We start from the raw sequence: 26,285 nt of genomic DNA, 5'->3' as shown, positions 1-26,285 counted from the left end.
ATTTCTTGTTTCAAAGAAAAACATTATTTTTTTCTTTCTTTACCTTTTTTCTTCAAATCTTCATCAGGCTCATACATCTCAATGATCTGCATTGCCCTTTTAGCATCATAAAATGGAAATAAAATTTCATTCAGTCGAGGATCTCGTTGATGCTATGATGAGAAAATAATTTCATTTAGGTTGACATTTCTCCCCTTGAGGTATAACACATTACTAAGTATATAATTTCTAAAGCAACATAAATCTAGACTATCATGTTTATAATTACAAAGATGGGATTTCACTATCTTTCTGTTCTTTTCCCTAAAATAGGTTTCAAAAAGTCCAAATCTGGGAGTATTCTCTGATTCCCGTCATTGAACTATGGAAAGAGAAAAATTCATTTTTTTCCCTTCAAAAGCTGAAGGATGTATAGCAGAAGGTGTGTGTCCATTCCCGTCATTGAACTATGGAAAGAGAAAAATTCATTTTTTTCCCTTCAAAAGCTGAAGGATGTATAGCAGAAGGTGTGTGTCCATTGAATTGTTGTCTAATTTCCATATCATAGGGAACTCATTGGCATAAATGTCTATAAAATTAAAGCCAATGTATTTTTTAAAAAGACAAAAAATTAAAATAAATAGATAATACACTCATTTAAGTGCCAAAAAAGCTCCCAAACAATAACAACAAAAATACTATTAGACAATTAAACATCATTTTGATTTTGTCTTCCTACATTAATAAAATATTTCTTGGATGCTCTGAAAATTTAAATGTTTTACAAAAGGAACTAATTATAATTCTGAAATTTAATCAGCACAAGAATATTTATCAGCTATGAACAATATAAAAGTCTATATTTAAATATCAGCAGTTCAGAAACATCTTTTTTACTCTTGAATTTAATTTAGTCTTCCCTAATAAAATTCCTTGGGCTGAGATTATGGGAATGGCAAAAGCACAGGGGAGGCCAGGGACATCATCCTTTACAAATTGTCACCTCAGGTGCTGCTGGTACAACATGAGCACTGGGGCAAAGCTGTTCCTACAGAGGTGTTATCCTGACTTCAGACTAGTGGTGAAATGTCCATCTACTAGTTGACTCAGCTATGACACTGTGTGTGTCTGTGTGCTTGTGTCTGTGTGTGTGCATGTGTGTGTAAATGGAGGCAGTGGAGCCAATAAACTTCCTTACTATTCACTGTGAATTAGAGTACTACACTGTGTCTCCAGTCATTTCTCAAATACATAAATAAATAATGAGAGATAAGCAGATGTGAGCAAACTCTGATTGATAAATAGACCCTTAAGAATAACTCTTTACCCAAATATATGCACAGTCTTTGCAAAAATGTGATTGGAGGGATATTTAAGAAGCAATTGTTTTTTAAGAGTTCATATGGATCTCTTCCCCATCTGTTCTGGAATGGCCATTTGAAAAGTGGGCTCTACACAGAATGAATGCTTTTGGCCAACGGACACTTATCATTTCCTCAAGCATAGGTAGCTTTCACTTTTCCTGGTATCACCTCCTCCCCCACTGAGAGTGTTAACTCACAAGGAATCAATATCTTTTTAGCAATTTATCCCAATGAAACATGCTTCTGTTGTCATCTAAGAAACTGTGGCTCACAACAGCTCACACCCATGCATATGCTAGAGCAGAAACTGGTACATTAATAACAGGGCTTGAGATTTTAAAAAACAAAAGTTATAGGATATACAGAGAAAGAGAAGTTGTGAAGTGGACCATGGAATGCCAGGCAAGTGAAGGCATGCTACACCTTGTACAGGAAACTGATGCCATCATGCAAAGAGGTCACTCTAGGAGGGAATGCTGAACTCCAACCCTGGTGAGAATGCACTGTTCCAAAAACAAACAAAACAAAGCAAAAACTCTTGTAGGCACCTCCATTATTCTTCCCATCTCCATAAATAATACACTGTAAGAAGATGGAATGTAGAACAAGAAAGGTCCTTTCTCGACCCCAGTAAAGTTATGTTCATCAATTTATACAACTGACTTCCAATCAATCCACTCCATTTCTCCTCTTTATTAAAATTTTTTGATTTAAGGATATGTTCATTGATAAGTATCCTGAACTCATGGAGATGATGGGACAAATCCATATGAATGAAAAAGTAGGAGAAAAAGAGTTTCAGCTACAGAGAAGAGATGAAATACAGTTAAACAAAGGAGATGAAAAACAGACATTTTTTAGCAACTTATATACATGTCTGTGTGTATTCTACATGGTGTCACTTGAAGTATGGTCTGTGGTGGCAGCATTATCATCACTACTACCTGGGCACTTGTTGGAAACGCAAATTCTGAGACTAATTCCAACCTACTGAAACCAATTCCCTGAAATAGCACCCAGGAATCTGTTTAAAATGCCTGCTAGATGATTCTGATGCATTCAAGTTTAAGAAGCACTGTTTTTAACAATATGCATTCTCATATGCTTGCATATCAGTAAAAAAGCACCTAAGTCTTACAAGAATAGTGCTGATTATTTGAAATTCTTCCCTGTTAAATGCCATTAAAATGCAGGGAGGATATGATATGCATTGGACCATTTATCAGAAACAATATAAAAAAGCTAAGTCCTACAGTCAGTGTACCATAATCTCATATACTAAAAACTATACTCGCAGAATATGATTATTACGTGCACAAATATGAAACAGCCTTTCTCTGCATCTGTTCCATCAGATAACATAAACTTTTGCTTTCCATTAAATGCTCATGTTTACGAAAGACAGCACAGCATAATCTAGATAATCCAAAGGCAAGGAAACCAATGGTAAGGTGTACATAAGAGTCATAAGACTGTAATTTTTACGTGAAAAGAATAAAGAAAAGTTCCTTTGCAGGTAATCTCAGAATAGTAAGGTTACAGAAGAGTTCTGTGTAGACACAAGCACAGCGAGGCATATGCCTCACAGTTTAGAGGGGCCATCATTTTTCAGTTGGATAAGTAATTTATCTAGGACATCCACCCCATGGTATCCGATGCTTTGCAAAATGAGATTTCAAATAGCTTCCAGAGAATGGTGCTCAGAAAAATGAAGATATAATATACTGGTCCCCATTATGTAGTCTTTATTTTCACTAAGAAAAGGTATCAACTGATTTCAATCCAATCAGTCCTGGGAGACATGACTGATGACATATTTAATATTCAGAAAGGATATACAAAAGAGAAAGTACTATTTGGCAAATGTAAGCTTATTCATAGGATGAAATACTTCTTTCTTTGCCTATATGTTAAAGAATATGAGTATTGTAATTAGGAAAGAAATCTTGGGCCCTTTTTATGTACCTGAAAAAATAAGAAGTATCAGGTTTATCCTTATGGGGATATAGGGTGTGAGATATGGGGCTATTAAATAATAACAACAAAATAAAGCTAATTCTTGGCCGGTGCCACGACTCACTAGGCTAATCCTCCGCCTGCGGCGCCGGCACCCCGGATTCCAGTCCCCGTTGGGGCACTGTTTTCGGTCCCGGTTGCTCCTCTTCCAGGCCAGCTCTCTGCTGTGGTCCGGGAAGGCAGTGGAGGATGGCCCAAGTGCTTGGGCCCTGCACCCCATGGGAGACCAGGAGGAAGCGCCTGGCTCCTGGCTTTGGATTGGTGCAGCGCACTGGCCGTAGCGGCCACTTGAGGGGTGAACCAACGGAAAAAAGACCTTTCTCTCTGTCTCTCTCCTCTCTCACTGTCTAACTCTGCCTATAAAAAAAAATAAATAAATAAAAAATAAAGCTAATTCTTGATTGCAGTGGGCATCTAAGACCTTTTATCCTCTCTTCCTTATTTTGATCTCTCTCTCTCTCTCCTGACCTCCAGGCAGTTTTCAACTCCACAAGCTTGTAGTTATTATCATCCATATAAAATCTCACATAGCCAGTGGAGATGGTATTTAGCCCAGTGGTTGGGATCCGCATTTCTTACACTGGAGTGCCTGGTTTGATTCCTGTCTCCAGCTTCCTGCCAAGGCAGACCACAGGAGGCAGTAGTGATGGCTCAACTGATGGGTTCCCGCCTCATGTGTGGAAGACCTGGAGTATATTCCTGACTCCCAGCTTCAATCCTAGCCCAGTCCTGGCTGTTGCAGGTCTTTGGGGATTGGACCAGCAGATGGGAGCTCATGCTTACTTGCTCACTTGCTCTATCTCAAAAAAGAAGAAATAATTTAAAACAGAGAAGGTAAAAGTAAAATTAATTCAGCTTCACATTTGGATCAGAGAAAAGGAGATGAAAGAAACTGAGGTTCAGAGATTTTATTAATCTTGCCACATATGAGCAGCTGAATAGATGGATTATCTCACCACGTGCAGCTCACAGCGAGTGCCTCTGTTAGCTCCGCTAGCCTCTGGTTTGCAAGCTTCATAATTTAGGCAAAGTTTCCCTCTGTGTATTGCTTGGGACTAAGACATATAGCTGTGGCAAAATTTTAGATCTAAGTGCTGGATTTCCATGACAAAATTTTTTTATGGAGAATAACAGAATGCATATGCTACTCTCCTCATTTTCCCACTCACACTAAGCATTTCTAGGAGGAATCCAGTACTCCACTAGGACAGTACTTCAGAAACTTTAGTGTGTAGACAAATCATCTGGGACTCCTGTTAAATGTGTATTGTAGGGCCGGCGCTATGGCTCAATAGGCTAATCCTCCACCTAGCGGCACCGGCACACCAGGTTCTAGTCCTGATCAGGGCGCCGGATTCTGTCCTGCTTGCCCCTCTTCCAGGCCAGCTCTCTGCTGTGGCCAGGGAGTGCAGTGGAGGATGGCCCAAGTGTTTGGGCCCTGCACCCCATGGGAGACCAGGATAAGTACCCGGCTCCTGCCATCGGATCAGCGTGGTGCGCCGGCCGCAGCGCGCCGGCTGCGGCGGCCATTGAAGGGTGAACCAACGGCAAAGGAAGACCTTTCTCTCTGTCTCTCTCTCTCTCACTGTCCACTCTGCCTGTCAAAAAAAAAAAAATGTGTATTGTAACTCTGCAGGTCTGGGTGAAACCTGAGGTTCTGCATTTCTAACCAGCTTCCAGAAGGTATCAGTGCTGTTGCCATGGATTGAACTTTGCAGAACAATGACCAAGAAGGTACTGAGAAGCAGGTGAGAAGGCAGGTATGAAGCTACTTCTGGAAAGTTATAAGTGTTGATAACAGGAATGGGAGCAGATGTCCCACCAGGCAACCAAGCCAGTCCACGGCCAGTAGTCTCTCCTCTCCTTCCAGCCTCCTGGAGACACACATTAGTACACCAAACAGAAAATTTCAGAGAGAGTAAGATTTCCATGGTGGAAGGAAGTGGCAGTCTGCATGACATTTGCTACCATAAATAGGATTTTTAAATTATCTGTACTAATTAATAAATGTGGATGTATATATGTGTGTGTATGAGTTTTTGCTTTTCTGATTGCTTCTCTGGTTACCTTGCTGAACTCTCTAATTAAGAATTTTTTTTTATTTTTTTGCTCAATTATTTTTGGTATCTGGATAGACAATCTACCAGCATCTGCAAATACTGAGACCCAGGCCTTTTCCTTTTCTAGCATTCAGGGGACTTGTTTATTTTTCCCTGTCTTACTGCACGATCCAGGGCTTCCAATGCAATGTGGCATAAAGGCTTGTTGAGATTATGTGGCTGAGGCATTTTGGAGTCACAGACCTTTACATTCCACGCCTGATTCTTTCTTGAATGAGCTCTCTCTGTTTCTCTTAATTAGGGGTTATGAACTCACTCGGCCTAAGGGATAGTTTCGATATTAGAGAGATGAGAGGGCAGAACTCAAATGAGGGAGTACAGGAGCAGACAGAATGTTCTGTGGGTTTGAAAAGCTTCTTCTGTGAGATATTCAAACTTTTTGTTTAATCCTTCTGATTGAGTTATCTAGGATAGAAAAGAAAGAGATTCAGAGCAGCTATTTGAATTAAAAATAAAGGCTATACATTTTTCTGGGCTGTCTTCAAGTCTCTGACCTACAAAAGTCAAGAATCACGCTGATCTCAGAAGTAGTATCAAGAATTCAAGGTACAGGTCTGGTGCTGTAGCATAGTAGGCTAAGACTCTGGATGCAGCACCAGCATCCCATTTACACACTGGTTTATGTCCTGGATGTTCCACTTCCCATTCAGCTCTCTCTGCTTAAGGCCTGGGAAAGCAGTGGAAGATGGCCCAAGTCCTTGGGCCCCTGCACCTGCATGAGAGACCCAGAAGAAGCTCTTGGCTCTTGCCTTCGATTGGTCCAGCTCTGACTGTTGCAGCCATCTGGGGGAGTGAATAGCAGATGGAACACCTTTCTCTCTGTCTCTCCCTCTCTCTGCCTGTAACTCTGCCTCTCAAATAAATAAATAAAATATTTTTAAAAATGCAAGGTACTTCCTTACTGTGAATAGTAAGCAAATAGGAGAAAACATTAGAAAATAAATGAACACAATACAATTGTCCACTGCAGTAGTGACAGAAAACAAAAGTTGACTAATGATAAGCATTTTTCTTAAGAAAGAATGTAGCTGACAGAGCCAGAGAAAGTACAGGTGATCACATTTTTAAGAACTAAATTAAAGCCTCCTTAAAATTTTCAAAAAAAAGCTAATACATTTTAAAAACAGCATAAAAAATAAAAACTCCTAGGAATTACAAGAGTGACTAGTGGTAGGCCAAAGAAAACAACCCCTAAAAGGAAATGAACTGGACAGGGTCTATGAAGGCAGCATCCACCCTCCAGATGTCAGAACTGTGTCTTTATGTGAAAAGTGCAAGGCAGGAGTGAGGTCTCTGAGATGTTTACCAGATGGCTGGGGGCTGCCTTCATCTCAAAGCGCACCAGAAGATGCCCTGTGTTAGGAGGTGGCCCACTGAGGATGTGTTAGATTTTCTCCTCTCTGCTAACTTATCTTCCCTGTTGAGCAGGAAGCAGGATTCCTGCCAATCTCACCACACTTAAGATGATCAATGAACCAAAGTGCATAGAGAAGTTGAGGGAAATAAAACAAAACCAAAAAAACAAAAGGCAGAAGGGGGAAGGGTTAGGGAAACAGAGCAAGCCAAGGTAACCTCCAAGCCACAGTAGCTTAAGAATGTGGATAATATCTGGGTAAAGATCATGAATGTAGTATTTGCATGACTAAAAAGTGGAGCAGAAGAACTTGAAAAGTTGTCAAGTAAAATAAGTATCATGTTGTACTGAAATGATCATTTGAAAGAGGCAGCATCTGTGCAGCTACGCAGTGTGCCTTCTCTTTCTTATATCAGCGCATTCAGACTTAGTGCAATTTCTAAAGTGCAACCACTTAGGTTGGGAGCCACTGAACCCTCACCAGGGAAGAAAAGAGAAAACCTCTGGTGAAGATGTGCTAAGTCTCTACAAAGAGGCCAGTCACACTCTGCCTGCTGTCTTTTCTAATGGCCATACTTTGTGTCTGGCATGATCCTGTGTTTCCTAACCTTTTCTCTTCATATGGTACAATGATTAACTTTGATTATTCTGAAACTAAAATATACTGTCCATTTCTCACTTAAATTTTTCTTATTCTTGATGTGTTATGAAAAAAAAAAAGTGGATTTTCCTCTTTGGATCATGAAGAGCCTGAATGGGTTTCAGTGAAGAAAAAACATTTTGTTTTGTGCACATGTAAAGATAAAAAATTTATTTTAGTTGTAAAAAAGTTGTCACCTTTAGTTGTTCTAAAATATTTTATCTTTTGTGCTTAAGCAAATTTTTGACTATAAGTTCTTGTTGCTAAGTGAATCATATTCTAAAATTAGCTCTAGTTAGTAATAAAAATTTAAAAGTAAAAATTTAACCTGAAATTCAATTGGCCTAATGCTGTATTTTCACCCAGGAACTCAAGGATTTTTCTTGTTGTCAAAATATTTTATTTGAACCTATATATGTTTCTTACATGCAATTCACTAAGAGACAAAAATAAAGCTTTCCAGTCAGTCCATGCAAAAGTATGAGACAAAGTTAGCAATGGAGAATTCACCTACAGTGTGGTAAACCCAGTCCATTCTCTATTTAACACAATCAACAGAAAAACAGTACTTTAAATATCATCTTGCAAAAACACAGACACAATTAAGTAATTATAAAATTCACACATAACACACAGAACCAGAGCTAAATGTTACAGCGAGAAACCAACAAAAAGCGGTGTGCAAAGCCAACAGGTGGGAAGCACATGAACACACAGGGCAGCAGCTGATTTTTGCACCTGGTAAAGCCATAAGGGAAAGCTCAGCAGGTCAGAAGCAAAGCGGATAAGGAGTAGGATGCGGGCATGCAATGAGGACAATGGGGGAAGCAAGCCACTGCACACAGACTTTATGGAGTTAATGTATGAAAAAGCTTACTTCATTTAGAAAGCTCACTAATTGGTCTACCGTTAAATAATCAGTTTTGTCTCCATTGCTGAAAAAAAATTTATTAGAAAAAGTAAGTTTTTGTATATGATGCTACAGTAGGTACGATTTACATGTTGACATTTGTTGATGATAATTCTAAACTTATTTTCTAACCTGAAGTAGTGGTGGATTCTTAAAATGGCCAGAGACTGGAAGGGGGTTGGGGGAACACAACAGCAATAAAGGAAAGGCAAGAAATTAATCCCTCTAGGTCACAGAAAACGTCTGCAATTCTTTAGCATTATCCAACGATATCATTTCAAAAACAACATGTAAGTCATCCACTTGAAATAGTTGGAATGAACGAACTTTTCAACAACATAATAACATTCCAAACTGAATCTAGTTAGTTCACATAATGGGTTAATACCTAAAGGAGCAGGTTAAAATTGTAGGTAGTTAGTAAAGCCAATGCCAGGGGCGGGGGTAGGGAGAAGGGGAGTTCCAGGTGCTGCAAGTAATTTATGTCAAAATTTCTCAGAAACTCACATTTTATACTGATAAAACTAAGGGGTGAAAACATAACCCTAACTAAATATTCCTAGACACTTCCAACATACTGTATTAAAATATTCTATCAAAAAATTTCTAAAAATCTACATGGACTAGGAAAATGTACATGACACTATCTCATAAAGGGACTTACATTTTTTTAAAAAGATCTTCTATATCCGTCCGAGGACAAATCTTTTGCGTCAGTTCATAGAACTTTTCGTAAGTAAATGCTGCAGGCTCAATCTCATCATTCTGCAAAGCATAAAAAGAGTGTCATAAATCACAGAACCTCCTTTCTCCTAGGAAAGTGAGAATCTACAGGGTAAAGAACCAAAGTGATGGCCACTTGGAATCCCAGGGCGTCCATCTCCAGTTCTTTTTGACAGAAGTCAGGACAGGGATGGGCATTGTCGCACAGCATGTTAAGCAGTCACTTGGGATGCCCACGTCCCACATCAGTGTGCCAAAGTTTGAGTCCCAACTATGCCACTTCTGATCCAGGTTCCTGCTAGTGTACCTGGGAAAGCAGCAGATGATGGCCCAAATATTTGGGCCCCTGCAACCCCTGTGGGAGACCTGGATGGAATTCCTGGCTCCTGGATTCAGCCTGGCCCAGCCCTATTTGTTGTGGGTATTTGAGGAGGGACCCAGATGATGGAAGAATATCTCTCTCTCTCTCTGTATCTCCTGTCTCTTTGTCATACTGCCTTTAAAATAAATAAATAATAAATAAATGCTTAAAGAAATTCTAAAAAATACTGTTTCTTTTTCTTAATAAAGCTGACAAAAATCATTTTGAAATAAATTATTTAAATTTTAGAACATTTAGGTTAAAATGCTCAGAAAATAGAAGGAGGGGAGAGAGGGAGAAAGGGAGGAATAAAAAATGAAAGAAAATCTACTATACTCTATGTTACTTAATTTAATGCTTCATCTGAGGTCAGTTTAATATAAATAATTTACTTATTACATAGGAGGATCTAATAAACAATGTGGTTTTAGAAATACATTGCTAATGAATACCTTTCCACTGGGAAGACCTAACTCCTTGAGTGCTTGGAAGATGACCTTTTCTGTTTTTCCCGATGCAAATGTTCTAGTAATACTAGGGAAGAAAAGAAAGAAAGAAAAATTCATATTAGTGTTCATTCTCTTTTCTCTAACGCAAGATGCGAGTAGTACCAGGGATGCAGGACTAAGAGAAAAGAAAACTCAAAACAAATTTGCATTTCATTCGCAGGTGTTTTTCATTCCTCACATTGGCTCGTCCAACAGGGTCCCAGTCTCCAAAGCTGGCTCTACGACTGATGGAGCCTGAGTGTAAGACAAGCAATCTCCCTGCGGTGCCAGTGAAAATAGGGGGCGCCAAGAGGTAGAGACCACTGGACAGGCCGGCGCCGCGGCTCACTAGGCTAATCCTCCACCTTGTGGCGCCGGCACACTGGGTTCTAGTTCTGGTCGGGGCGCCAGATTCTGTCCCGGTTGCCCCTCTTCCAGGCCAGCTCTCTTCTATGGCCCGGGAGTGCAGTGGAGGATGGCCCAAGTGCTTGGGCCCTGCACCCCATGGGAGACCAGGATGAGCACCTGGCTCCTGCCTTCGGATCAGCGCGGTGCGCAGGCCACAGCGTGCCAGCCGTGGCAGCCATTGGAGGGTGAACCAACAGCAAAGGAAGACTTTTCTCTCTCTCTCTCACTATCCACTCTGCCTGTCAAAAAAAAAAAAACAAAAAACAAAAAACAAAAAAACAAAAACCACTGGACAAACAATGATACATCAAACAATGATACATTTTGATCCTACCAAATTATTTTCTTAGGAAAAAGGAGTATGGCAGATGTGACTGACAGTAGCTCTAGAATAAAACAACCTCATGTTGACAATATAGGGCCCTAGGGAGCCCTAGGAGGCCCCTTAGCACTGAGCCCAGCCTCTGATTGCATTAGTCCTGGTTTTCACACTTATTACAGTTGAGACACATTATCTTATATTTTGTTTTTGCTTTTAAGCCTAGAGCCCTTGAGCCACTCTGAAATGCCAGCTGCCTTTATTAGGGACTTTATGATGAAAGTGACAGGTCTGGGAGGAGACAGGGGAGCAATTATGCAATGTGTCAACAGAATATTGGCACTACCCTGACACACGTATGTTTGGCCATTTCATGACCACAGTGAGCATGTAGGCTAGTCAAATGGTTAACATCCCACTGAGCACGTATCTTGGTGGAGAGACTCCTGCCTCCGTTATAGATGCACTGGTAACACTCAGAATAGAAGCTTTCAAGGGGAGCAGTCAGTACTTGGCTCTAAGTGTCTAAGCCTTTATACACTTCCTAACAGGACGCTCAGGTGACTTTCTACTGTGATTATCTGAACTCAGAAGTCGAGCTTTGGGGCCAGTGCTGTGGCGTAGTGGATAAAGTCGCTGCCTGCAGTGCTGGCATCCCATGCCGGTGCCGGTTCAAGTCCCAGCCGCTCCACTTCCGATCCAGCTCTCTGTTATAGCCTGGGAAAGCAGAAGTTGTCCGATGCCCTTGGGCCCCTGCACCCACGTGGGAGACCTAGAAGAAGCTCCTGGTTCCTGCTTCGGATAAGCCCATCTCCTGCCATTGCGGCCATTTGGGAAGTGAACCAGTGGATGGAAGATCTTTCTTCCCCTTTTTCTCTTTCTCTCTCTTTTTCTCTCCCTCCCCTCCCCCTCTCTCTCTGCCTCTCTGTAACTCTGCCTTTCAAAAAAAAAAAAAATAGTCCAGCTTTAATGTGAAGATAAGAGTTTATTTTTATCCGTGAAGCTTAGCTTTGGAATGCTTTTCCTATGAGCATCAGAGGAGTTTTTAACAGCATCTCATGCTCAAACTTATCATTTATTTTGCCATTCCTGTTAAGTGGAAGACAACCTCCAAATAAAAGTGCTGACAGACAGTCAATCTTGTCAAGTGGAAGAAAGCACCACTTCAAGAGCAGAGTAGGACTTCCTAAAATAGACTGGGAAGCTATAGCTTTAGGTAAATGAATTACTGTGTTCATCAAAGCTTTATTGTTTCTTATGGGGCCCAAGACTACTTTAAGGAGTACACTTTTAAAAGTGCCTGAGACAGTTGTATTCAAGTATAAAGAAGTGTATGGACTCTATTTAACTTACAGATACAGCACATGTGTGATATTAAAAAAAACTAGTCAACATATTTCTAGGATAGAGGGAGCCCACATTTTCACACCTCAAGAATTCATGCAATTTTTATACACTGAATTGGGTGAGATCCAATTTATCTGACCTTTTAATTTAGGAGGAAGCAGCCATTGAGCCTTTTTTCAAAAGAGTATTGTTAACATATGAACTGCAGATACTATGGAGTATCTGGCATCTGTAATCGGAGGACAATCTATGCATAGCAATCTCAAAGGGTAGCCCAGCTGAGCTGAGCCTCTGTTAGGTTTGGACCAGTGTGGTAAGACAAGATAAAAACTGACTGATGGTCATAATTGTAGCAGGTATGGAGCCCGAGCCTTTCTAGTGAAACAGAACCTGGATGGTGAGGCAACGGAAGATTGTATGAGAATGGACTTTTTTGATCAGGTGCCAAGAAGTAGGAAGTAGAATAAGAATGTCTGGGGTGTGGAGGAGACCCACCTATTCATGAGGGTGCACTGGCTGGGCAATCTTACCACAGATTTGTCTACCTCATTCTAAAAGAGATTGAGCCCAGGACAGAAGATGGGAGCAAGGAAGGCTCATAGAGTAATTTAACCAGAATCCTAAGAGAAACACACTTTTCTCAGGTTGAGGATGTTTCAGACAACATCATGGGGGCATTTCCTGGGAACACAGCCCATTTTTAGAGTATTTATATAGGCCAGTGTTTCACTGGACTCTTTATATATTGCCTTGTGCACACAGAATTCAGCTTAGTACTTCATTGTTACTAGGTGCTCACTGAGTTTTTGTTGTATCAACAAATTGCCACACTTTCCTCAAAAGAAATCCCATAAAAACAAATGCCCCTTGAGTTGCATCCAACCCTATTAGGGTCCTGCTTAAATTCTAGATTCCAAAGGATTTGACAGATGATTAAGATAACAATCCTAGGAACTAAAGGAGCCCTATATTTTTGCTTGCCCACACAGAATCTGCAATCTATGCAACGGTTTAACACTATCATCTGAAACAGTCACAGGGGCTCTAGAAGACAAGGAAAAGCATTACTGCACCTGCAGAATTAGAGCCTCCTTGTAGGCTGCTGGACCTTCAGAGGATTACATAGGAGCTGCGCTGCCTTTACCATACCAGAATCCATCTGTATTCTTTAAGACAGGTGTCTCCTTAAGGATCTCCTTTAGCCATGGCAAACAACCTTGTGTGCTACCCTTTTCCCAAGTCTTTGGCCACTGGTTCCCATTCTGGTCACAAGGAGTGGGAGGCAGCAAGAGAAAAAGAGTTATTTCTCAAGCTTTGGTCTGAGGGAGAAGATAAACTGAGTGTGAGTCTGCAAACTGGAGGGAAAGGCAGGCTGCCTAAGATCAGTCTATAGACAGAAAAGACAAGACATAGACAAGGAGTGAAACTTTATCATCTGTCATCCCACAACTTCCTGGATATTAAATTCTGGTTTAATGCTAGGGAGCAGGGGCCATTTCCAAGTTGCGTAATGACTAGGAAGCCAGATTCCTTTTAATGTTATGCACACTATATTAACAGTTTCCATTTCTAAAACTCCAGCAGGATTGCAATGAAATGACATTTTAAAAGTGTTTACTTTTCATATCCATTAAAACCTTCAGAACAATTTCCACCTAATCTTGGCAGCTCATCTAGAAGTAGACTCAGCCACTTTCCTTGGCTTGGTAGCAATACTCCATCAACTCTAACAAACTGCTCAGATCACAGATGTCTTATGTCAAACACCTGTTAATTCTGGCAAGCACCAAAGCGTCCATGTCAAAGAGAGCTAAGGAAGGTGCCAAAACATCTGGGCTATTTCTACACATAAGACAGTCCTACTTTTGTATGTGAGCATGCTACATAAAGAGCAATAATGCCAGAAAAGACTTGGAAATCTGAGTAACAATGGCTTGAGGGGTAGGAATACACACAAATGAAACTGCTTATTACAATTGCTTTCATCACAATGAATGTGTTTCCACTTTGTCCATTCCCTGAACCTTATCTTGAAAGGAAAAACAGGCAAGCAAGCCATGTCAAGACAGATTAAAATAGAATTAAATTCTGTCCTTCACTGCTGTCTTGCTCTTTGAAGTTTGGACTTCATTGATTTTAGGTAAAAATAAACTATATGGATGCATATATTCCTGAGAGTAATCCAAAAGTTCACTGAAAATGGAATTAAAGATAAGTTTATGTTGGTGCAAAAGAAATGTATTAATGGTTTTTTCATGATACACATTTTCCAATAACTTTCTAAGATCCCTCAGGTATGTATATAGACTCTGTGTGTGTGTGTATGTGTGTGTGCTCAATAGCTGTAGTATGTTGGGGTACAATACATTACAATAATTGTACTGGTATTACTCAATGGAGCAATGGGTTTAGAATAAAATAAGGATCAATGTAAAGTGTCTTTGCCAATAACCATCAGTCAAAGGTGCTAACAACTTTCTTCTTAACTTTTCAAGTTAATGCAAAATTACCTTGTTAGCAAGTTATCTAATACAAAGAATTCTACAGATAGATTTGTAAAGACCACAACCAATACATGAGGTCAGCAACACAGTAAGCTCTCAATGAAAGGTTAAATAAAAAGAATACTACATGAGGTCTTCTCCCTGATCGCTATACTTTTTATCTTCTCATAAATATTTCAGTCACAGCACACAGATACTTGGTTTCATGACCACTGTAACAACACAGAAAATTAAGAGAGATGATGACATGTAACATAATTCTGTTAAGTGTGAACATGGTAACGTCAAGAGAGAGTGCAGATGCTTTCTTAGGGGTGCAGAGGGGAAGCTGGGTGGCAGGGAGGCAGAGAAGTTCTAAAAGTGGCCATGCATGGAAAGCCAAGACACTCTGGAAAAAAAAAAAAAACCTAAATGAAAGATCTCCGCGAGTGAGATCCCAGTGGAAAGAACGGGTCATCAAAGAAGGAGGTACCTTTCTCTGAAAGGAGGAGAGAACTTCCACTTTGACCATGGCCTTGTCTAAATATGATCAGAGTCGGTGAACTCAGGGGGCTCATGACAAGAGCCTAGGGTGATTACTGATGCCATAAACAAGAGTGTCAATTTGTTAAGTCAACAACAGGAGTCACTGTGCACTTACTCCTCATGTAGGATCTCTGTCCTTAGTGTGCTGTACATTGAGATTTAATGCTATAACTAGTACTCAAACAGTATTTTTCAGTTTATGCTTCTGTGTGGGTGCAAACTGTTGAAATCTTTACTTAATGTATGCTAAACTGATCTTCTGTATATAAAGAGAATCGAAAATGAATCTTGATGTGAATGGAAGGGGAGAGGGAGTGGGAAAGGGGAGGGTTGCGGGTGGGAGGGACGTTATGGGGGGGAAGCCATTGTTATCCATAAGCTGTACTTTGGAAATTTATATTCATTAAATAAAAGTTAAAAATAATAATAAAAAAAAAAGCGGCCATGAGTGACCAGCACACCACTCTGCAACTGTGTCTTCCCCAAAGTCACACACTTGGAGACCTGCACTCCTCCTCTGTGAACCATGGACCAGTTTTAAGGATTTTACCCACTGGTTCTGGGTTTTGTTTGCTGTGGCTTGTTGGTTTGCTTCCTTGCTAAAATGGTGTCCAGGGAAGATGTTAATATGAGCCTGAGTCTAAAGAAACCCACAAAGGTAAGTTGGTGTCTAGGGAACTCGTACTTGATTCAGATCATGGGCTAATAGTTTGTGAATACAACTACTGTTTTGATTTCAAGTGTACAGCAGATGTTCTGAGATCCATCTAACTTCTAGAACTTTCACAAATTCTTAGACAAACATTAACCAAAAAGATCCTGGAGAGAAAAGAATTCTCAGTGCTGTGCTGTAAGAGCTTCCAAATGTACACATGGACCATTAGTAAAGCCTAACACCTAGGGGCTGGTGCTGTGACACAGCAGGTACAGTCACTGCCTGCAGTGCTGGCAAGGCATATGGGCACCAGTTTGAGTCCCAGCTGCCCCACTTCCAGCTTCCTGCTAATGTGCTTGGGAAGGCAGCAGAAGATGGCTCAGATCCTTGGGCCCCTGCACCTGTGACAGACCTGGATGAAGCTCTTGACTCCTGGCTTTGGCCTGGCACAGCCCAGGCCATTGCAGGCATTTGGAGAATGAACCAACAGATGGAAGATCTCTCGCTCTCTCTCTCTTTTTCTTTCTTCCCCATTGCCTCTGTCTCTCCTCTGTAGCTCTTTTAAATAAAATAAATAAATCTTAAAAAAAAAAAAAAAAAGCCTAACACCTGAAAGGAAGAGGGAAGCAGAGCAGAGGTACACATGGTGAGTCCCCAGAGGCAGAACCATGTCAGCACCGTATTTAAGAACATGAGTCAAGGACATATCCGGTTCATGTTCTCATCACTGACTCTACTGAAGCCCTCCAGCCTTTTTTCTTCTCTCTTTGTCATGGTTACATTGGACAGGATGAGGGAGGAAGCAGCAGCTGTGTGGTATCAGTTACAGCCCACCTACAGAGCATTCAACAAGAAGCAATAGGGATAATCCTACTACAGATAGGATGTCTGTGTCCCCTCCAAATTCTTAAGTTAAAATCCCAACCCCTAATGTGATGATACTAGGAGGCGGGGCCTTTGGAAGGTGATTGAGTCATGGGCATGGGAAGTCTCCTGAATGAGATTAGTGTCCTTATAAAAGGGACCCTGGAGAACTCTCTGTCTCTCTTTCTGCCATGTGAGAAAACAAGCAGAAGGCAGCAGGCAGTTATTCATAAAAAGATCACTGGCCATCCACAGAGCCTGATTGTGCTATTACTCTAGCCTAAGACTTCCAGCCAGAACCATGAGAGACACCTGTGTCTGCTTGTAAGCCACCCGGTCTCTGGCACTTAGTTATAGCACCTTGAACTAGGACAGAGCCCCACCCGCCCTTCATCCCAGAGGAAAAGCATATCCAAGAAGCAGAATGTCCCATCCAGAGGCAGACAATGCAGACTCTACCATGCTGGGTACACAATGCAGACTTCTTTAATTCAGTTAATGGCTGCTCAGGGTACAGAGGTAATAGAAATCTAAATCATACAGGACAGCACAATTTGAAGATTAATGGAATAATCCTACATTTTTAGATGTCCTCTACTTGGCTAAAATCGAGTTAAAATTTTATAAACTGAGCACACTACTTGACAAAGTGATTCAAACTAAGCTTCTGCTCATGTCTGGAAGGGAATTAACACAGAAACACATGAAGAGGGCTCTGCCCTTTATTTGGGACCATGGAGGTGGACTCAGGCATGATGAGAGAATGGGAGTGACTGACTTACCTCCTAACTGGAATTTTTCCAGTTGTGTTGGTCATGAAAGCCAATTTCATCCAGCTGGAAAACACAGACAAACATTGTTTTAGTGTTTCTTCAGAATAGCTTTAATCCAGTTAAGGATTTCAAAAGAATGTTTATTGAAACAAAGAGCATTTATTCTGAAAGTTGGAGACAACTATAGAGTATGACATGAATTTATGGCTGTCAAATTTTGCAAATAAAAACAGAACTCTGGTAAATTTGAATTTCAGATAAACAAATGATTTTTTTACTGTAAATTTGTTCCAAGCATTGCATAAGACATATTTATATGAAAATATTACCTTTTTTCTACTTACCTGAAATTCAGATTTAACCAAGTGTACTCCATTTGGTCTGGCAATCCTCTATAAGTTAGTAAAAGGAATGCTTGTGCTGAGCAAAACACCTTTTTTTAGGATTTATTTATTTATTTGAAAGTCAGAGTTACACAGAAAGAGGGAGAGACACAGAGAGAAAAACAGAGATCTTCCATCCTCTGGTTCACTCCCCAGGCAGCCACAACAGTCAAGGCTGGGCCTGGCAAAAGCCAGGAGCCAGGAGCTTCTTCCAGGTCTCTCACATGGACAGCAGGGACACAAACACCTAGGACACCACAGCTGCTTTTTCCAGGTCATTAGCAGGGAGCTGGATTGATAGCAGAGCAGCTGGGACATGAACCAGTGCCCACATGGGATGCCGGCATTGTGGATGGCGGCTTTACACGCTACACCATGATGGCAGCCCCTGTGAGTACACATTTTTGAAGGGTCTTTCTCTTGAGTATTGTACTTTGGTAAGGAGATGGGAAGTGCAACTGCACATTGATGTCAGCCAGCCCTGTCTTGAGGATGCATGAGGACTCTCTGCACCCACCATCCGGTACTGCCAAATAAGACCAAAAAGGCATCTCCTTTCATTTTCATTGACAAGAGGCCACCAATCCATATGGATGAAGAGCAGCCACTTGGTTTTCCCATGCTTTCAGGACACATAAGGGTCCAGAACATTTATCAGTTCTTTGGAACTTGAATTATGCCTAAATAATGACCCCCATTCTCACTGTTTCCTGTGAACAATATTCTAACAATCTGCAAAACATGATGATTTGGCAAGCATTATAGTTTGAACAGGATATGGTTCTCTATCTCATACAAATGATTAGGCCTCAAAGTCATGGATTGACGGTATGGAGAAGATGGAATCTTGATCCAATTATCATGTCTAGGAGGTGGGGCCTAGTGAGAAGGCCTTAGGTCACTGGGGCTTTAACAAACAAAGGCATTGAGATAGGATTGGTTATGAAAACTTGTGTTGAGCCAATTGTGCTCTCTCTCTCTCTCTCTGTTTCTTGGCTCGTTATGGGATCCTTCCTTGACAGATGCTCTGTCCTTGCCATCCTCTGGCCTCACTAGATAACTGAATTAATGTAGCTATATAGTCTTGGACTGTGAACTTCCAAAACCACAATCCAAAGGAAACTTCCTATCTTCATAAGTAGCTTGCCTTCAGTGTTTTGTTGAAATAATGAAAAATGACTGATACAGTGAAGTTCAGTCTTAAGTTTCTTAGAAGGGCAAGCGACTTCTTCTTTAGGGAATGTTTTGGGGACAAAGGGAAGGAGGGATGTAAATGGGCAGAGAAAGCAGCTAAGCAGTGCTGTGGTCTCAGCTGGAGCTTTAGTCAGATCTGTGATGATACCAGCCATGGTAGCACGGAGACCAGCTTTTGTACTCCATTTCAGTACATTATTAAGTGTGGGCTTCTCCCAAGGTGGAGGGAGAAATAGAGTCCTGCAGACATGGAGGCTCCACTGAATCAGTGGGCAATGCTCTGGAGAAGTGGGCAGGTCTGAGCCCTCGTTGAGCAGCTGGTGGCTGGGTAAACCTCAGTTCCATGAAAGGATCTGGGAAGGACTCCATGAAACCTGGTGTCCAATAGAGATATTTGGGTCACCTTCTAAAGGTGAGTCTTTGGAATTGTCACTGTCTGGAATCAACCCATTAAAATATTCATTGGGATTCTCTAGAGACCACAGCAACTACAGGGGAGAAGCAGAAGCAGCTACACAGCATACATGAATTTAGATGACAAAAAACAACTTCCTTCCACCAAGACTGAAAGGAAATTGGAGAGATACCATAAAAATTAAAATAACTAACATTGGATGAGGAATCACTGGGAAACAGACACTGGTGTTTTCCAATTTCATGGCATTGTACTTTGATTCACAGATGAGAACAGGGGAACACAAGGCCAAGGATTTGCTGAGGGTCACACAGCAATTAAGTGGCACTGGGGAGGTTGGATCTCAAGCACCCAATCTCTTAAGAACCTGCCTAAGTGACCGAGTTGTAAGGAATACATTGCCTAAAGGACTTCTTGGCCCACTGCCAAACGGAGGCAATGAATCACAGTCTTAGTGCTGGGGCCTGGTTCGGAGAGATGCAGGCTTATCCCTGAAATCTCTCTACGTAGCTCCCTTTGACTGACAACTGCCTTCCAATGGTCTTGGGAAGGCAGAAAGCTCCACATCTTCATGGAACTCTACTTTTCAAATAGGCTGATGTTTCCCTTGGGCTAGGATTTCTACTTGGGTAATTCTCATTGTCTTGAAAGGTTAACCAGGGAAAGGTTAAAATCTACCAACATAGTATCCCTCTGGATTTCAGATACAATGGCTGTGGTAGGGTCTATTTTCTAAATTTCTTTTCTGAAAGCAGAAAGCCCGTTTGGATCCTTGATTGAATATCTGCGTACCTGGATTTTCAACACAAATTCAGAATCACCTTTGGATTACTGATTGTGTGCTACAGAGGAGGAACTGTATCCAGAGCCTGGACGTCCTGCTTTCATCCCTGCAATGGGTGCTTTTGCAAGTATTTCTCTTAGCCACACTGCCCCATTCAGTGGAGGTTAGAGCTAACCCCGGCTATAGCCCCAGGCATGCAGAGTTATCTATCAGTAGGTTCAGACAGGCATACTAAAGGCCATGTCCACACACAGGGGATACTGAGTGACCAAGGTTCTAGTACCTTTGCCTATTAACCATCCTCCCATGCAGGTTTCAGGCTGTGAGGTCATCATGCATGCCTTGCCAGATGGTAGGAAGAGGACAGGGGGGTGTTCATCAACTCTTTCTCCAAGGTCAGGAGCATAGAAGGAGAGGCAGGCAGGACTTGGCCTTACCATATCCATAGCCTTTATATCCTAATCTGAGCATTTGCTTGATACTTGCCAAGAACAAAGGGTGATACAAACAAAACTCACTGTTTCTTGAGGCATGTCATCGGACTGACATTGTTGGCCCTGAAGTTGTGTATGATTGATCTCAGGCCTTCCACCCATTGCTGAAAGAGAAGAGAAAACGTTCTTGGTAAGCAAATCTGTTGCAGCCAAATATGGTGGTTTTTATTAGATAGCCTGTATCCATTTTGTGTCATAAAAACGTAAACTCTTCTTTTATCCCCTTCCTGCTGCACAGCCATCTACATTTTGCATGCTCATATTTTACTCTTTAATAAACAGCTTTCATTCTTTCCATGAAGATAAATGAGACATCCTTAGTGCTATTAAACACTGGGTTGCCACAAAGGAATGCTGCCCACTGATTGACGTGTTAAGCTTTCTATTTGCAGCCTGTTTAAATATAAGCACTTTTGCAGTTGCTGGCAATCATAGTTATTTCTAAGCAACATTATACAATGCATAGTATTGCATTTAGCTATTCCTGTTCTAGAAGATGGATGCATAGGGGTTTGTCAGTTTTACTGTAGGATTCCTTCAATCAAAGAATTTGTCACAATCCTTACCTGTCTGTGTTTTCCAACAAAGCCTTAAAAAGGAAAGCAATCCTTGATTGCTAGTGTATCCTGCGCCAACAGCGATGTGCTCACATTATTTCTGTATAAGGACTTGGATCTCAGTTGTAATTCATGCCATAACTCCGTGGATTTACAAGGAAAAGTGAGGGAAGGCTGTGCATGGCAGTAAAGGAATTTGGGTCTCTAAAAGGCCATTTTACTTGAAAAGGATAGCCCATGGAGGAAGGCCAACTCTGCTCTTGGCTTCAATAACCTATGCTAATGAATGCCATGAAAGAACCACACCTTTGACAAAATACTTTGTGGCAAATTGATACTGTGGGCTGAAAAGAACCGTGGCCCCTACCTAAACAGATTCTTCACTTTCTCAGGTTTACAGCCCAACTGCTCAGGTCGATGACTCAGTGTTGAGGAAGGCAACATTTTGGAACAAGAGGTAACATAGATGTGAATTCTACCTGCACTGCCCAGCACGGTCATCACTTGCCACAGGTGGCTATTTAAATTTAAATTGATTTTAAATCTTTGCCACGTAATTTGATAGGAATTATGTACTACTATAATTTTAATGATTTTGTGACTATTTTAAAATTTTACTTTATATGAATGAAGCTGAACATCTTTTCATCTGATTATTGTTTATAGCCCTTGCCACGTTCCTGTTTTGACTATGGTCTTTTAACTTTTTATTTGCTGGAATACTTTATTTAGTAGAGCCATTTGATTATACATTTGACTGTCATGTAAATTAAATGTCATCACAAGAAGATAATAAATTTGAAAAATAAATATTAATTAAATAACTATGAAATTCAGTGTCTCAAGTGCACTAGGCACATTCCCGGTGCTCAGAGCGAACATGGAGATGATAGTGTGGATAAAGAACATTCCTGTCGTAACAGAAGCTTCTATTGGACAGCAGTACAGAGTCGAGGTTTAACATATCAGGGAATTTAATTCTTGAAGAGGCAGAGACGATGACTGAGTTCTTATAGGATGTATTTTTACTTGTTTTATTTGCCATTTAATTTCTTTTATTTTAATTGCAGCAAAATTATTTAATTGCACCTGACATAAGTATGACCACACTAACCACATTTCAGTGAACAGTTCAGGGACGTTCAGTATATTCAGATTATCAGGCAACCATCACCACTATCTGTCTCCAGAACTCTTTTCATCTTGCAAGACCGGAACTCTGCACCCATTAATAGTAGCCTCCATTGCTCCCTCTCCTGGGCTCCTGGGCCACCATTCCACATTCTGTGTCCATGGTTTAGACTACTCTAGGTACTGCATAAGAATGAAATCATGCAAGATTTGTCCTACTCTAATTGATTTGTTTCAGTTAACAAAATGTCCTCAAAGTTCATCCACGTTTTAGCATGTGCCAGAATTGTGTGCTTTTTAAAGACTGAGTAACACTCCACTGCAGGTATATACTGCATTTGCTTGCCCATTCTTCTGTCAGTGGACACTTGGGTTGTTTCCAGCCCTTGGCTGTTGTGAACAATGCTGCTATGAACATGGTTATACAAACATCTCAAGTTTTTGATTTTTATTATTTTGGATAAATACCCAGAAATGGAGTTGCTGGATCACATGGTAGCTGTAATTTTATTTTTCTGAGGACTCACCATTCTGTTTTCCACGACAGCTGCACCATTTTACATCCCTACCACTAGTGCACAAGGGTTCTAATTTTCCACACCATCACCAACACTTGCTAGTATCCTCTTTTGTTTTGTTTGTAAATAGTGGCCATTGTAATGCATCTGAGAGTTTTTACTGCCTCTCTGTGCTCCAGTCAAACCTCACAGCTTTCTGAGGGAAGAATCTGGAGTTATAAATCTTCTTCGCAACTAGCAAAGGTCATTTCAGAGAGCTGTAAATAGCATGGAAAGCCTCGGCAAGCACTTTGGTGAAGTCAGGATGCCGAGAGAGGAGGAAGACATGAAACAGTGGCATTAAAGGAATGCCTCAGTTTTTTCATCTTCAGACCTCGCTTCCTCTGTCAGGCTAAATACAGACTAGAACTCCCTCGGGACTATCAAATAGCTTGTTATTGGCCTAACAAACCACAGGCCCACACAGAGTTTCCCAAGAGCAGACAGAAAAAGCACAAATAATTTGGTCAGCATTAACTGGGGAAGCATTTTCCCAACCTGAAGGTTTGTTACATGTTCCAAAATAAAAAACAAAGGACATTAAAAGTGGACAAGATCTGAGTTTGTTCACTAGCTTTTTCTGGTCACTCTAATGTAGTGGCTTCTAGAAATAAATGACAGGGACGAAGGCTGAAACAACTTCCATCCACCTCTGGAAAATGCTACCCCGGTGCAGAATCTTGACAATCATGAAGAAAGGTCTCTGAGACCGATGCGCTCATCACTCCAGCAACGGGGTAGATGCTTGCATGGGTGGGAAACGCCCCCAGAATCCTCAGAAGCCCGAAAGGGCACTCGCAGTGTAGGCTCCTGCTTCTTTCTCCTTGTGATGATGACAGGCCAAGGCCTTGTGCAGGGTCACAGAGCAGCTGGTGACATGGCAGAGGGACTGAGACTTCTGTGTTCATGGAGCATAGAGGACTTATTTCCAACCAACAGCTTGTCCACACCTCCCCCTTGATGTAGAAAAAGTCCCTTCAGACATTCTTTTCCATTATTACTCCGGAGACACACACTTCACATAATACAGCAAGAGCACTGCAGGAAAAATGTCACTGCTTTTGTTGTTTTGTTGTTACCTTTTTTCTTTTAATTAACATCACATAGATGAAATGCCAGCAGGTGTCAGTAGAGCCCCAGCGTTCTGACAGGAAGTTTTGCCAGGAGTGAATCAGGTGCCTGTCAACTTCTGTGACCATTTCTGTGTGAGTTTAATATGCTTCTTGAATTGCTGACAATAAGCTTGTATGGCAATCTGGTACTTAATTTCCCAGGCGCATATCATCTGCAAGCCTCTGAGCACATACTGGTTCAACGGCACTGTGTTCCCGAGATGATTCCTGCCGCACTGGGCACCTTCCTTCCTGTCAGGCTGTCCTTGGTGGACTCCTGGGTGACTGGGAACCAGACCAGTGGAGGGACTCAGTGTAGACATCCGGATTGGCCTACTGTCCCCACTTCCCAGGCAGGTTACAATTGTTACTGTTCTCTCTTTTTAAATGTTTTCTAACTTCCTAAATTAATTTTCGCCTTACCAAGCCCTTCTCTAAAGATCCTTCAAGGAAGGACCAAAGTCGTGGTGCAGTGGGTTAAGCTGTCAGCAACCTTAGCTGTCAGTATAACTTACGAACACTGGTTTGAGTCTCAGCTGATCCACTTCCAATCAAGCTCCCTGCTAATGCATCTGGGAAGGCAGGAGAAGATGGCCCAAGTGCTTGGGTCCCTGCCACCCATGTGGGAGACCAAGAAGGAGTTCCGGGCTTCTGGCTTCAGCATGGCCAACCTTGGCCATTAGCAGATGGAATTTCTCTGTCTCTCTCTCTCTGTCTCTCTCTTCTGTCTCCTCCTTCACCTTCCACTCTGAAACCCTGCCTTTCAAATAAAAATAAGTAAATCTTTAAGAAAAAAATCCTTCCAGGAGTTCTGCTTGTATGGATCACTTAGGTGGAGGAAACTGAAAGTTGTCTTTAATTCACTCCTGGAGATTTATTTATTTAGAGACAGACAGTGAACTCTCATCCTCTGGTTCACTCTCCAAGTGCCTGCGCCAGGCCAATGCCAGCAGCCTAGAATTCAAACTGGGTCTCCCATGTGAAGAACCAACTGCTTGAGCCATCAACTGTTGCATCCCAGGGTGTGTATTAGCAGGAAGCTGGAATCAGGAGTAGAGTTAGGACAGGAACCAAGCACTCTGCTATGGCCGTGTGTCCAGTCTTATCCTGGGAACTTCTGACCCCTCTTCTGAGAATCCTTAAACTTAATGTCACCATGTAGGCAGTGCCAAGCTGTCTGTGCCTTCCCCTTTGTGGGGAGCAACCCGGACTAGACTAAGTTACTCGAATTAAGACTTATTCTATGCACCTGCTCTCCCACAATATGGCGCTGGGAGAGGAGAAAACAGCTTCTACCCAGCTGCCTCCAGTTCAACCAATAAACAGTAGGACTTGCTCCTGATTGGAGGAGAGCAGCGTACTCGGCGTGTGGGCAGCCGAGTTGGGATTGGCGGAGGAGGACTATAAAGGAGGAGAGAGACGGCATGCACCAGGAACATCTATGGGGAACATCTAGCTGAAGGAACACCTGTGCAGCCCCCGAGTAGAGCCGGCTGGCGGTGTGCCGCTCCCCTGCGGAAGTGGGGAATGTGGCCAGGGGGAACTGCCCTTCCACGGAGGTGGAAGGGATAGTAGCCAACCCGGGAAGAACCAGCAGCAAACCCGGGGAGGGCCGAGCAGATGAGAGAACAGCGCAGGGTCCTGTGTCTTTCCTCCACGAAGAGGGGGAGCGACACCCTTAACAGAACTGTCACAGACAAAATCATCGCTATCCCATGAAAAAAAGGTAGAGAGACTTAAATGTAACAAAACTAACCCCCCAAAAATACACATCATTTTTTTCCTTAAAAACATCATTAGTTACCACCCCCAAGTTAATGAGCACGATATCTGCATACCCTACATAGGAAACGTATCACCCCAAATCTCCCCACTCCAGCAATATCTTGCCATGTTTCCTTCTAACCTTTTCCTATGCATAACAGGTTTGTCATCCTCAAATAACTTGTCCTGTTATATTCTGTCCACAATACTTCAGGCAGAGTTCGTATTCTTTCAGCTTAGTGTTATCTCTAGATTGTGTTTCAGAAGCACCCTTCTAAGTCTTGGCTCAAAGAAGAACAGTGTCAAAAAAGAACAGAAGCCCCATGGTACTGAGTTTGTCATAATATTCTCCATAGGGGTGACTCAGTAGCATCTCCTTAATCTTTTGGTGTTTGGCTCTGTTTTCAAAGTGGAGGCTAAATGGGGTAGGCATCATGGCCCAGAAGCTTAAGCTGCACTTGGGAGGCCCACATTCCATATCAGAGTGCTGTTTCCGGTCCTGTCTGCTCATTACTTCCAAATTAGCTTCCTGGACATGAGCCTG

General features: G+C 41.7%; 1 protein-coding gene across 50 annotated transcripts in view; it reads right to left on the bottom strand.

The window, feature by feature from the left end:
• Positions 1 to 26,285, bottom strand: part of PLCB4 (phospholipase C beta 4) — a 440,816-nt gene that overhangs the window by 96,815 nt on the left and 317,716 nt on the right. For 38 of the 50 annotated variants that reach the window (XM_089307289.1, XM_070052074.2, XM_089307288.1 and 35 more), the window contains 6 exons: positions 20,645 to 20,724; positions 17,360 to 17,413; positions 9,920 to 10,001; positions 9,048 to 9,148; positions 8,351 to 8,408; positions 44 to 152 (listed from right to left, as the gene is read on the bottom strand). In XM_089307289.1, coding sequence (XP_089163415.1) covers positions 44 to 152; positions 8,351 to 8,408; positions 9,048 to 9,148; positions 9,920 to 10,001; positions 17,360 to 17,413; positions 20,645 to 20,724 — 484 coding nt within the window. The remainder of the gene's footprint in view (positions 1 to 43; positions 153 to 8,350; positions 8,409 to 9,047; positions 9,149 to 9,919; positions 10,002 to 17,359; positions 17,414 to 20,644; positions 20,725 to 26,285) is intronic. The other 12 variants (XM_089307295.1, XM_089307302.1, XM_089307304.1 and 9 more) reach the window with 1 other exon arrangement.

Source organism: Oryctolagus cuniculus, chromosome 11, assembly GCF_051225735.1.
Source record: "Oryctolagus cuniculus isolate XC-2025 breed Fujian yellow rabbit chromosome 11, ASM5122573v1, whole genome shotgun sequence".
In the NCBI taxonomy this organism is placed as follows: Eukaryota; Metazoa; Chordata; class Mammalia; order Lagomorpha; family Leporidae; genus Oryctolagus; species Oryctolagus cuniculus.
This window is presented reverse-complemented; position numbering and strand designations above follow the sequence as displayed.